The sequence below is a fragment of the Acomys russatus genome, chromosome 16, assembly GCF_903995435.1.
Source record: "Acomys russatus chromosome 16, mAcoRus1.1, whole genome shotgun sequence".
Classification (NCBI taxonomy): Eukaryota; Metazoa; Chordata; class Mammalia; order Rodentia; family Muridae; genus Acomys; species Acomys russatus.
Window position 1 is genome coordinate 33,851,514 of NC_067152.1, and position 12,994 is coordinate 33,864,507.

Consider the following 12,994-nt stretch of genomic DNA (forward strand, 5'->3'; position numbering starts at 1 on the left):
CAAAGTCTCTTCTCACTGCATGTTTGAACACCACAGGGGAAGAGGCAGGGATATAGAGAGGAGGAGGAAGAGGAGGAGGAGGAGGAGGAGGAGGAGGAGGAGGAAGGGAAGCTAGAGAAGGAAGCTATAAGGAGGAGGGAGACATGGGAAACATGGAGGCAAGGATGGGCACCATTTCCCAAAGAGGTTAAGGGATCGGCTGAAAAGTGTCCAGATAGTTAGTGGCAAAATGGCGGCCAGTCTACAGCTCTGCTGACTCTCTGCAATGATCTCCTCACCCTAGGGACCGGCCATTCTTTATCTGCACCACCCCAGATACTTGGGGCCTGAGCTGAGTTTGGCTGTAGAAAGGATGCAGGAGGAAGGATGGATTCGACCATCCTTAGCTTCACCCCAGATGTTGTCTTTCTATTGCTGGATATCAATAGCCACTCAGTTTCTGCCTTAGCCATCAATTTGGGGGTTCTCATCAGCCATCTGGAGCTCTGTCTCCCAGAGTGATGAGCCAGCACCTATGAGCTCTATTAAGGGAGGAGGGAGACAGCTATTCCCAGATCCTGGTGGCCAGGAAGCTGACCACGTAACTTCCCAGGTCAGCTGCAACATCTGGGAGATCTATTTCTTCTGTGAACTCCCAAAGTTCAGGAATTACAGGACCGGGGAAAGAAGCGACCGGCACACTTCAGACGACTCCAAGGTGCCAGGCACAAGGGATGTTTTGCCATGTTTTATAGTTTAACATTAAGACAACCCCAGGAGCTATCTCACAACACCCTGCTTTATACTGAGACAGCTGGTGTTCAGATAGACGCGGTAATTTGTCTAGAGACACACAGCCGACAAGTGGCTGAGCTTAGACTTGAACCCAGATTTGTGTGACTGCAGTGCTGTTGGTGCCTCTGTGTGGACTGATGTGGGGAGAAAGGGCTATCTGTGACGAGCCTCTGTCCCTGACAGACAGAAAGTAAAAGGCTGGTGGCAGGCGAGACAGGCTGACTGATTTTTACTTGTTCATTTCTTTCCTAGGCCGTGTGGAACTCTGCTGAGTCAAGACACTTCTTAGGCCCTGCGGCTCTTTCTCAGAGATGAGGCAGCAGTGGAGAGGGCAGCAGGGACTAACAAACAACACTTGCAGCAGGCGTGGAGCTGTGCGCCTGGAGTCTGTAATCCTAGCGCCTGGGAAGTTGATGAGGAAGGATGCAAGAATTCCTGGGACATGCAGTGAGACCATCTTAAGACCATCTTAAGCGAACCAAAACAGGCTGGGGATGTAGGTCAGCGGCAGAGTGCTTGCCTAGCATGTGCAAGGTGCCGAGTTCAAGCCTCAGCATTGTCAAAAGCAAAGCAAAAGCAAGCTGGGCACGATTGCACACACATCTGTAATCTAGCACTTGGGAGGCAGAGTCAGGAGGATCAGGAGTTCAAAGCCAGCCTTGGCTACAAAGTGAGTTCAGCCTGGACTACATGAGACTCTGTTTCAAATATACAAAAATAAAAGCCAAAGCCAATAAGCAAATGACATCTTGGGTCTCCGCAGAGACCAAGACTTTGGTCTGCAAAGCTCTCTTACATCTATGTGCCCTTCTATATGCCCTGCCTGAGAGACTAGGGGTTGTGGCGGAGGTTGTGGCTGCAGTCTAGATCCAAACTCATGCACCCGTGAGGCCACTTGTGTCTGGGGGACACTCAGGTGAATGCTGAAAATCCCAAGGAAGGGGCTAACTGGATATAGCTAGAGTCCACTCCGCCCCCTGGAGGCCAGGAGGGAGGGAGAGAGGGAGGGAGAGGGAGAGAGAGGAAGAAGAAAGAAGAAGAAGGAGGAGGAGGAGGAGGAGGAGGAAGAAGAAGAAGGAGAAGGAGAAGGAGAAGGAGAAGAAGAGGGAGAGAGAGGAAGAAGAAAGAAAAAGAAGAAGGAGGAGGAGGAGGAGGAGGAAGAGGAAGAAGGAGAAGGAGAAGGAGAAGGAGAAGAAGAGGGAAGAGAGAGAGAAGCGGGGCTTTGGGAAGAATAGCACTGTCTCTGAGCTGCACCGGGAGGATCCGCTGTGTATACTAGAAGCTATCTTCCAAATGACTGCACTACGGCTGTCACCCTGATTCATGCACTGTGGTGGCTGCTTACTGCCCAGGTGGAAGCTGTGCTGGGGACAGACCCTCTGCACCGACTCAATCTCTGTTGTTAATGACCCTCATCACAGCCATATGACCTTGGGCTAGTCACTCTGCTTTGCTGGTCTTGAGTTTCCTTCGGCTGCTGTGAGGGAGGATTGGGCTCCATCAGCAGTTCCCGGCCCGGCTGAGGCCTCATGCTGGGGTGGCACAGCAGGCGAGCCGTGCTATTAATACAGGAGGAAGGAGTCGGGCACTTAAAACAGATGCCAGGTCACCCCATTAATAGGCTTGTCCCACCTCTTGCTAGAGCTCCGTGTGTGTCTCTGAAGGTTGGTGAATTGAGCAGAGTTTCTAGCTGGAACGGGGCCTGCCTGCCTCCCTGCCCCACAGCCACCAGAGTAAACGGTGCTTCCCTGAGACCAGTGGGACCAGTGGGACACGGTGACATCTGAAGGCACTTTGAGTGATCACAACAGGAGGAGGTGTGCTTCTGGTTTCTAGAGGTTCAAGGCTGCGACACAGTTGGAGATTCTTCAACACAGGGCAGTGACACAACGCAGTGATATGGCCCAAACACCAGAAACCCTGCACATAGAGCGGCCAGTGGTAATGAGCCTTGGTGCTGATGAATTATCATGGGCCCCTGCGAGGCTCCACAGGGCCTTCCAGACCGGCCACTTATTGTAAACATGGAGGTTCGTGACATCAAAAATCGGAGTGACCCTGGGTCTGATTCCCTACCATTTCTCCAGTCTTCTCCCTTTTGGACTTGGCACCATCGTCCAGCAGGCTGTGAGGCATCATCTCTGGGTCTTGACTCCTCCTCCTCTTCTCCTACCCTTCCTCCATGCTTTCTATCTCTGCAGCTGCCATTTGGTCCCAGGAATCTAGTGTGGCTATCGAGCCCGGGGTCCAGCTGGCTCTTAGCCTTTTGAACTCCTACCCATAAATGTAGAGGATCTAGAAACACAAAACGTCTCAGCCACGTTTCTGGCGGAGCAGACCTGTAACTCCAGCGCCTGGGAGGTGGAGGCAGGAGGATCAAGGTTCAAGGTCAACCCTGAGTATGTATCGAGTTCCAGGCTAGCCCGAGCTTCATGAGACTGTGCCTCAGAAAAACAACAAAAAGCCATTGGGTGCCTTTTCACCACTGCCCCAGTCCTACTAGCAGCAGCAATCTGGGGTGAAAGGAGGAGGGGCCCCTAACCCTGACCTTCAGCCTCCTTGGGCCACCCTCCCTGGGCTGCCCTCGGCTCACCTTGCTGATCCTCCTCCATCCACATCAGGCTTGCTTCATCTGTGACTATGGCTGGACCGCCTCTGATCGCATCAGAGAACAAATCAGCAGTATCAGCTGCTCAGTTAGAAAGCAGTGGCGCACGCCTTTAATCTGAGCACCAGAGGAGGCAGAGGCAGGTGGATAGCTGTGAGTTGAGGCCAACCTTATCCGGGACAAGCCAAGGCTACACAGAGACCTCCGCCCCCAAATAAAGTGTGTCCTTCTTGCAGCAAGGCTGCAGAACCTCCTAGGTCTGAGGTGACAAGTTGTTTAGTGAGCTTGTGCCAGATGGATGATGGATGGATGGATGGATGGATGATGGATGGATGGATGGATGATGGCTAGATGGGCGGGTGAGTGGATGGATGGGTGGATGGATGGGTGGATGGATGAAGTGTACCGACAGGCAGGCAGCTTTTATCACATTCATGCAGCATGGCTGAGGTATTCTGAAGTCACTTAAAGCCACTGTGTCTCCCTTGGAAGCACCCAGATTTTCACTCAACTTGCAAGCTAAGGCTGGGGCTCTGCGAGGTGAGGAGGGTCCAGATCAGTTAGACCCCATGTGTCAGATCGAGAGACGGAGGCCCAGCAGTCTGCCTTCCCCACAGCGATTACTCTTGCCTTCCACACTTCTGAGACCCTGGGTCGCTTGACCAGAGGCCCTATTCCACTCTGCCCTTCTGTGAGCACTTGTGGGGAGACTGACACGAGAGGTCTACTGGAAAGACCTTTGGATTGTACTCTTGAGCCTATCTGAAAGCCTGTGACACACAGCTTCCTCAGAGCCAGCTCTGTGGTGGAATCCTTAGGGCACCAGCAGATGCAGATGTCCAGCTTTTTCTTACTAAGTCAGCTGGCAGAAAAGGGGGAAAATGAAAGAAAGAAAGAAAGAAAGAAAGAAAGAAAGAAAGAAAGAAAGGAGCCGGTATTTCCTTCAAGAAGAGAGAAAGCAGAGGGCTTGGGGTGCAGCTCAGTTGGATGCGTGTTGTCCAGATGACGGGGGTATGAATGCCAGCTGCTGTGCAGGATATGGAAAGAAAAGCACCCCTGCCACGGCCTAGCTGTTGAATGCCCCCAAATTCGTATGGCGGTCTCCTAGTCTTCGATGTGGACAGCAGTACACACAAGATGGGGCTGGGGGCATGACTAGACTTAGATGAGGCCATAAGGAAGAGGTCCTCGAGGTAGCATCTCTTCTCTTAGAAAGGATTTCACCAACAGCCTCCTCCTAGGGCAAGTGGCCATCAGCAGGTCAGGACGAACATCCCACTAGGGACCGAGGAGCCAGCCTCTCTACCTCGGTCTTCCTGACTTCCAGAACCATGGGAAGAAGATGCCTATTGTTTAAATAGCCCTGCCTCTCATAGTCTGCATCCTTCTTTTAGGTCAGCCAATATGGTAAAGTAGGCCCCTTAGCTGCCCTTTCCCAGGCCTGGCTGGTTTAAATAAAGAGCCCTATAGCTGTTGGAGACCAGTGACAACATGGAAGCAGATGCAGGCTGGGAAAGGCAACCCTGACCCGGGAGCCCCACCCATCTTGAACCTCAGGGAAGGTGGCATCCCAAAGCAGTAGGGATGGAGAGCCTGCTCTGGCCACTACCACCGCCCTTAGCCAGACTGGATGGGCTGTCTATGGGTTAGTGCAGGGGGGAAACAAAACAAACATAAGAGGCGATGGTCCCTGAACAAGTCAGGGCCTTGCAGCTGCCGAGGAAAAGCTATGGTTTGTACCCAGGGTCTCCAAGCAGTCTGGTTCATTACAGAGTGTGGTTTGGAGACCCACTTCCCAGCTTGCCTAGCCTGGGTGTATGAAGAGTACATGCCCCTTCCATCTGTAGGCAGGTAGCCAGGGCTTAGAATAGCTGGATCCCCTGGAGCAGGTAGCCTAGCTAGGCCCTCCCTTCTCACATGCAGGGAACAGGGCTAAGGAAAAAAAATATATGTATGTATGTATGTATCTGTGTGTCATTGTGGGAATGAAGTTTGGAGACACTATTATAAAAGATTCTGCCCAGCTGAGGGAGGTGAATCTGATTAGGGCAAAGGAGCTGCCTATCCTTTAGGTTCTAGCACTTTCTTTATATCTCCAGCATTGAGAGCTGCCACAAAAGAAGCACATGAGCCACACCCCCGGTGTCAAGACTGTCTTGTTAAGGTTCTGACAGAGTCGTGAGTGTGCTGGAGGTGGCTTCCTCTGCAGGGGACGTGGTAGGGGGAGCGGGAAGGAAGTGAGTATGGTGCTCAGCCTCAGTTTTGCTCTCGTGGGTCCTCAGCAGGCTGTGTGTGCTTTGGGGTTCATGGTGGGTGTGGCGCCACGGCAGATGGTTTTATGCTCCTACTTCTGAGCCCGGGGTCTTTCCCCTCCAGTACAGAGAACAGTACTTCGTTCTCTGAGCAAGACATGAGCCACACCTTCCACATTCCCAAACTACAAGAAATTAAGCAAGCATTTGTGGATGGTGCCTGGGAGAGAAATGACTTTGTTTCCCCTTCCCTATGTCTCTGGCCTTGGCCAGAGATAGTTAAAGAGATGTGTATCGGAGCAAGGGTAGGGTGGGGTGGGCAGAGGAGTGGCCGATGGGACAAGTTAGTCCAGAACACAATGGAAGGAGAGAGATGGAGACAGAAGTAGAGAGAGACACACACAGAAAAGAGGGAGAAAAGTGTGTTATGCAATTTGTGCACCGGTTGTACATTCTCCCTTCCAAATGCCTTCCTGCCAGCCACCCAACCTTAGAGCTGGGCTCTACTGGGTAGCCAAATACCAGTACTTGGTTCTATTTTTAATGGCAACCCAGAAGCTGCTGGGGAAAAGGGCAGGGTAACATGGCTCTCTTTGTAGTGAGAGAGGCTCAAATCTAGCCCACTGCCTCCTGCCTGGGTGCCTCTGGGCAAATCCCAGAACTGTTCTCTCTTGCTTGCACATAGGGGTGAGGGCAGTCCCTCGCAGGGCTGCGTGAGCCTGCTGGGGAGCACTGTGCGCTGGAGTCTTCTTAAGTTTGTCTAGTCAAGAGTCAGGTGGGTGGAGGGAAGTTGGGGCAAGGTCAGGTCTGCTAAGGTGGGACACAGCAGCTGTCCTGTCCCGTGTCTCTGTGGACACTTCAGCATAGAGGGCTGGGCTGTCCAGGTCTAACGGGCACAGGAAGCACTCAGGAAATGGAATTGACCGTTCATGAGTGCCCAGCCAACCCATCAGACTCCTCGAGCTGCACTTGAGCCATTTATTCACTGCCCGCTGCAGTAGTCCATTTTAGACCAAAGGTTTCGTCTTTTCATCTCCCCCACCCCTTCATTTAGATGTCATGCTTTGTGTGTGTGTGTGTGTGTGTGTGTGTGTATGGATGGGAGGCTTGGGGCGGCGGGTGGGGAGGTTGCTGGAAAACAGGAAGAAATGGTGCATTTTACCCACAAAAGCTAATAAAGAAGCAGCAACCTGGGGGGGGGGAGGAAAAAAAAAGCAGCAGCAACCTGTGAAACACCTCTTGGTGTCCCTGGGCAGTAGACAGAGGTTAAGTGTCCTGTCTTGGTCTCAGCCCCTGGCCACGTGCTGGCTGGTGTCACAGGAGGCTCTTAGTGGCTCTAGGAGCTGTCAGCCTCCTCGCCGTGTTAAGAGAAAAGCTGGCAGTTCCCACCCAGTTATGGATTGGAGCACTGGACAAGGAATCTTGGACTAACTCTCACAAGCCCTGGATGTCTGGAGGATGCTCTGGCCCTGGGAGGTAGGTACAGCCTGCTCGTCCCACGGAACCTCCCTGAGCTTTGGAGAATAACAGAGGCAGCCCAGTTCTTTCCATGAAGTCCCCCAGATGGCTCCCTCTGCCAGGGCGAGCCAGCTGCCCTGATCAGCCCGGGGCTCTCTTGATGAACAGTGAGTTCAACCGGCTCGAGGCAGCTGGCAAGATGCTAAGTGCAGCATCAATCCTAATTAGAATGAGGAATTAATAAAGGAGGCATTGGAGTCACCACGCAGGCCAGGCTTGCGGGCGCTCAAGTTTCCCTTGGGAAACGGGAAGGTCCCAGCTCCATGGGTTTCTTGGGGGTGGGGGTGGGGGTGAGGGGGGATGGTGGCCACACATGACATTCAGTGGAGCTAGTGAGGTGGAACACAGCCCTGCAGCCTTTGCTGTCTCTCTCTAACTCAGGTGCTGCGGCAGGTAGTGACGTGGGTACATTCTCCAGATGAGAAGTGTAGGTGTTCACGATCTGAGCAACTGCATACCCAAAATGATGTTTTTCAGAAGAAAAAAGGGGGGCTGGTGTCATCGCGGGCCCATCAGTTCCTTTGTGAGGCGTGCTTCTCCCCTTAACCATTGATCTCACACTCCCGTCATCTACAGACTGTTCAGAGCCCTGGGCGTGACTCTCCAAAGTGCAAAAGCAGCCCTCAGCTGCAGCCTGAGTCCAGGGACACAGGTGGACAGGAGTCCCGGGTCTGGAGGGGACACTGGGGGCGTCACTAAGGAAAACCTCACACTGCCTCTTTTCAGATGACTCCAAAGCAACCAGGAAGGGCTATCTTTCTAAGAGCTGGTCCCTAACCTCCTATCACATCCCACCACACTTAAGTAGCAGGAGGGGTTGCAGCAGTAGTAAGGGAGATGGAAGAATTTCCTCAACCACCCAGGGGCGGTGCGAACACAAGAGAAAAGGTGATGGGTTAATAAAGACAAAACGTTATCCAAGATTTTGATCCTCAGTTCTGTTCCCAGATTAGAGCCAGGACCAAGCAGCCTATCTGACTACAACCTGACAGAACTAGACCTGCCCTCTATAGACACCTGTTAGTTCTGAGTTTCACAGTTGGGCATGAGGGCGCCAGGAGGGCTAAGAAGCCTACTGCATTTCTGGCGTCGGAGGCATCTGGCCTGTGTTCCTGGAGCTGTCCTTACAGTCCAGGGGACCTAATCTCGACCTCTAGTTGCATTTCAACCTTAACACACTTCTCCGGTCTCAGCATCCTAGGGGGTCGCGGAGCCCCGCCCTGCCGTGGCAGAGCGACCACGCCCCTCCCAGCCCACTCTTGTCCTGCTGTTGGCCCTAGTTCCCCAGTGTGGTTCCCATGGCCGTGTCTTGCAGCCTTCGTGCTGAGGGGCAGTGACCCAAGGCTCTGCGGCTTCAGTTACGGAAGAGGCAGTGTGGCTCCCCTCTTGTCCCCATCGCGCAGGGAGGAGTGAATCTGCGGCCTCTTGGAATATGAGAAGGGTGTCCGGCTGGAGATACTTGGCATTCCCAGACCCTCTTGGGGCTCAACCTGTACCCCGCCTTCACCCCTTCAGTTGGGGGCTTGGAGTGAGCGCCTAGCTGCCCCGGGGCTCCCCGCCCCCGGCCGGCCCCGCCCCAGGATGGCCAGTTCCCATAGCAATCGCACAGACACCGGTTGCCAAGCAACCCCTCCCCCTTCTCCCGCGTCCGCTCCCCCCCAACCCTAGACTCCTCCCGCCCCCACGCCAGCCTCCACCTCCCTCAGGGGCGCCGGCGAGGCCCCTGGGGATCGCTCCGCTCTCGGGTTGCGCGCGCGTGCGTGAGTTTCTGTGTGTTTCATTGTGTCTGTGCGCGAGGGGGTGTGCGCGTGCGAGCCGAGAGTTTGTGGGATCTGTGTGTTGGGGAGGTCCCCAGCCTGGAGGGACCCGAGGCTGTTGCGCCCGTGTCCACTTGGGGACCCACCCTCTTGGTTTCAGGTTCTTTGTGTCTCGCGTGGAGCCAGCGCCGCGCCCACCCCTCCCCCGGCCCACTCCCCGGGGTAATGTGTGCGTGTGCATCTGTTCGTGTATGTGCGTGCGCTAGGGACAGGGGTCGTACCTTCGATGCAACACACCCGCCACAGTCCCGAATGGGTGAGGTCGCCTCGGGCGCGGCGGGGCGGGGGCCCGTCGTCCATGGTCAGGTTGGTGCCGTTGCAGATGTGCGCGCTGGAGTACAGCCAGTAGTCGGTGCCGATGGCGATGGCCATGAGCGAGAAGGCGGCGAAGGCTCCGGCCGTGGTCAGCAGCATCTGCAGCCCGCGGTCGCATCGCACCATGGTGGGCGCCTCATAGTCCGCCGCCCGCCGGCCCGGCCCGCCGCGCCCGCCCGCCCTCCTCCCTCGGCGCGCAGCTCCGGGGCGCCAGGGGCTGGGGGGCCGAGGGCCGGGGGGCGGCGCCGCGCTGCGCGCTCCGACCCCGCGCCCCGGGCGTGCCTGCGCTCGGGCTGCGCGGGGCTCAAACTCCGAGGCGCGGCGGCCAGTGAGAGCTGCGCGGGCTACGCGGGCCGCCTGGCGGGCTGGCGGCAGCGGCAGCGGCGGCGGCGGCGGCCGGGGGCTCCTCCCTCTCGGCCCGCCCTCCCCTCCGCTCTCGGCCCGCGCCCTCCGCGCCTCCACCCACCGCCCGCCGCCCAGCGCGCTCTCTCGGCGCCGCCCCTCCGCCTCGGGCCCCGCGCTCGCTCTCCCCTGGCCGGGATTTTCCCTCCCCGCGCTCCCCTCCCCGCGCTCACGCGCGCTCTCTTTCTCTCCTAGGCTTCATTCACATTATTAGAACGAAGGAAGCCGAGGGAAAGGTTGGTTCCCTGGAAGGACCCCGGGGAAGCCAGGTCTCCAAGTCACCCCTCTTCCCAAGTCAGGATCTCCTTAGCAGTCTGTGGGATGGGGAGTATGTACCCTTTCCTCCTTTCCCCACAACGCGTGCCTGTACCTGTCCATGAAGGTCTAGGCATAGATATACAGTAACACTCATCCAGTTTGCAAAAGTCCTAGATGTGGCTCACAGATCGGAGGCATTCTTTATGGCTTGAGCCAAACGGAGACCACCTCTACCCCCAACCCAAGCAGCCAAGGGGTTCTGGGAAGCTGTGGACTTTTTCCGGAGGGGAGACTGAGGATGTGACTCACCACAGTCACACTTCTGATAGTCCATTGCTGGTAGAGGCAGGAACACCGCCGCAGTTGTATTAGAGTCAGGCATTGCAGCCTCCAGCCGTTTCACTCTTACCCCAGCTCCTTCTCTGAACCTTTACCTTTTCTTCTGTTTGTTCTACTTTCAACCCCCGCCCCCGCCCCGCTCCCGTAACAATATCAGAATGTTTCAGGCCAGCTAGCTTCTTCACTTAATTGTCTTTGGCTCTGGCAGGGTCCCAAGCTGAAGAACACTCCTTTCTCCTCTGAGCCACCCCAAGCTCACCCAATTCCCTTCCTCCCAAACGGGAGGCCAGAAACCCACTGTGGGAGGTCAGTCGGTTCCTTGTGTCACACCTGTATTCCTGTTGCATCCTTGAGGGGTGTCCTGAGGGCTGCTATCCCGAACCCCAGGAAATTAAAAGAGGTATATGGAAAACTGCTGCCCTGGCAATTTTACTTCCCAGTGGCACCTTCCCAGATCTCCTCAGAGAAAATTAATGACCCCAGGCTGGTAGCACTGTTTTTCCTCCTGGGAGAGTGTGAGCCCTGCCCTTGTCTAGCATGGATGTAGCGATGTGCAAATGTTTGCCCTTGGAAAATTATCTTTCATTGGGGAAGGGGAATATAAATAAATAGCAAAATAATAAAGTATGAAGACCAGGCTGGTTACCCGATTTAATTGCTGGACCTTTCCTCTGCCTTTGTGGGGGTGTCTGTTCTGTCGTCCAAAGTTTCAAAGGACAAGAGTCGTTGCTTTTTCCTCCCTTTATAAAATTTACTGCTGTCTAGTCTAGTATTCTGTATGCAGAATGAACTAGAAGGTATGCCATTTTTCCTCCTGGCTCAGGAAAAGGCTGCTCACCTCTAGTAGCCTCCAAGTTGAACTTGAGGGCGGGGGGTGGGGTGGGGTGGGGTGGGGTGGGTGGGTGGTGCTGTGCTCTGAGAGAGTCAATTTCAGATCTTTTCTTTGGGAGAAAATCATTGTTTGAGAGCAAATCCTCAACGCTCTCCCAACATAAATACAACTGGTCGCCAGCCTTGTCTTGAGGAACTGCAGCTCTCTGAGCAAACGAGGCATGGGGAGTACCTGTGCCCACACCCCCACACCACACCCTGCAGCTGGAAGCACCTCTGTGGTCCTAGAGTTTTATCAAACAAGATGTGAGAACCCGCATCTGAGTTATTAGCTAGCTGCTGGGTTACAGAGACATCCTCTGTCCGGTTCTACTTGGAAGAAACCAATGCAGTGGCCTAATTGATTTTCCAGGGGCTGAGTGGGGAGTAGATTTCCCCTTGTCCCTTTTTAGGCAGCTGTGAGATAATGCCCCATCCTCCATGCAAGCACCCCTGAAATCCCGCAGGAGGTGGGACAGACGTCTTCAGTTCTAGGGTATAAGTTGGATCAGCTTTTGTACTACACCCACAGAGGAGCATGCAGAGTGTTGGAGAGATTTGGGGGTGGGACCTGAGCTTATGATGCTTACTGTCCTAAGTTTTGAGCAGACTGCTCTGGAGGAGCCACGCGAGAAAGATGCTTCTTCCAGCCTGCCTTTCAGATTTGCTTCGAGGGCCTTAGAAACAGATAGGCATGTACTGGGCAGCCATTTGTAGAGGAGTGGCAAACTGTCATTTCTTCTGTCTTTGAAGCACAGGGCAGGAGGTGCTATGGGAACAGATAGGGCATTGCCTCCCACACTGTAGAAAACATGGGGAGTGAAGGTGAAGTCGAGGACTTGCTGAACCTCTCACACCAGAAGGCAGTGGGTCAGATCCTACCTCAGGTCCTGAAGCCTGTTGTTACTCTCTGTTATTCTGAGAGAATCCTAAAGGGGGCCTGACTGTTTGCCTGTCTGTCGGGGGAACATCCAACCTGCAGCCTCACTTGGACCCGAGCTTAGGTGGGTGTAGACTGTGGAGTCAAATAAGGACTTGACCGCCGGCGAAGCTGGAGCAAACTCAAGGCTGTCTGAGGCGATTCATCATGCCTGGGTGAGCACAATTGAAATCCGAAAATTTCTGCTCAGCCAGATTCAAGACTTCTAAATGGCAGTGTTTTGTTGCCTTGGGACCCTAGAGTTTTCAGTGTCCCCTGGGGTTGCTTCCAGACCTGAGAGAAGGATATATCCACCCCTTGCTTGGGAAAAGATTCTGGACCAGTCTTATTCCAGAGAGACTCTTGGCATTACTTCTAGGGAGCCAGCCATCTCGGACAAATTGCGCAACTGATGACACGTTTTATTGCCAACCCCATGGTCAAAAAGATGGGGCACGAGACCATCAGTAAAAGCGGTTCTCCAGAATCATTTTCCCCCCAACTTCTGAGTGGTTGCTCATGCGGCACAACACGCATGTCAGGGCATGCAGGCCACATAGGCAGGCTGCTCATGCGGCACAATACGCATGTCAGGGCATGCATGTCAAGGTGGCTAGCCTGGCAAAGCCAGGCTACCTCTGCAGCTGGAGGAAGAGGAGAGGCCCCATCATCACCAAGGGATGCAGCCACTGTGTATGGTATCTCCAAAAGCCTATGTGAAGAGCTTTGGTTCCCTTTGTCCTCCTGAAAGAACGACCTTTATGTTTTGTGATATCTCACTTCTTTGCTCAAAGCAGATGGTTGTGGTGATTTCGGAGGCTCAGCTGGGTGGGTGGGTGGATGGGGTTGGTGAGGGAGTCCAGGAAGCATCTCAGGCACCTAGACAGAAAGACTCTGAGTTTATATAGGCAAAGGTTGCGGA

At 54.5% G+C, this 12,994-nt stretch overlaps 1 protein-coding gene across 1 annotated transcript in view; it reads right to left on the reverse strand.

The window, feature by feature from the left end:
- Cacng4 (calcium voltage-gated channel auxiliary subunit gamma 4) overlaps window positions 1-9,443 on the reverse strand; it is a 56,606-nt gene extending 47,163 nt beyond the window's left edge. Inside the window, exon 1 of the mRNA XM_051158938.1 lies at window positions 9,191-9,443. Coding sequence (XP_051014895.1) covers window positions 9,191-9,410 — 220 coding nt within the window. The 5' untranslated portion in view covers window positions 9,411-9,443. The remainder of the gene's footprint in view (window positions 1-9,190) is intronic.
- Window positions 9,444-12,994: the final 3,551 nt, after the last annotated feature.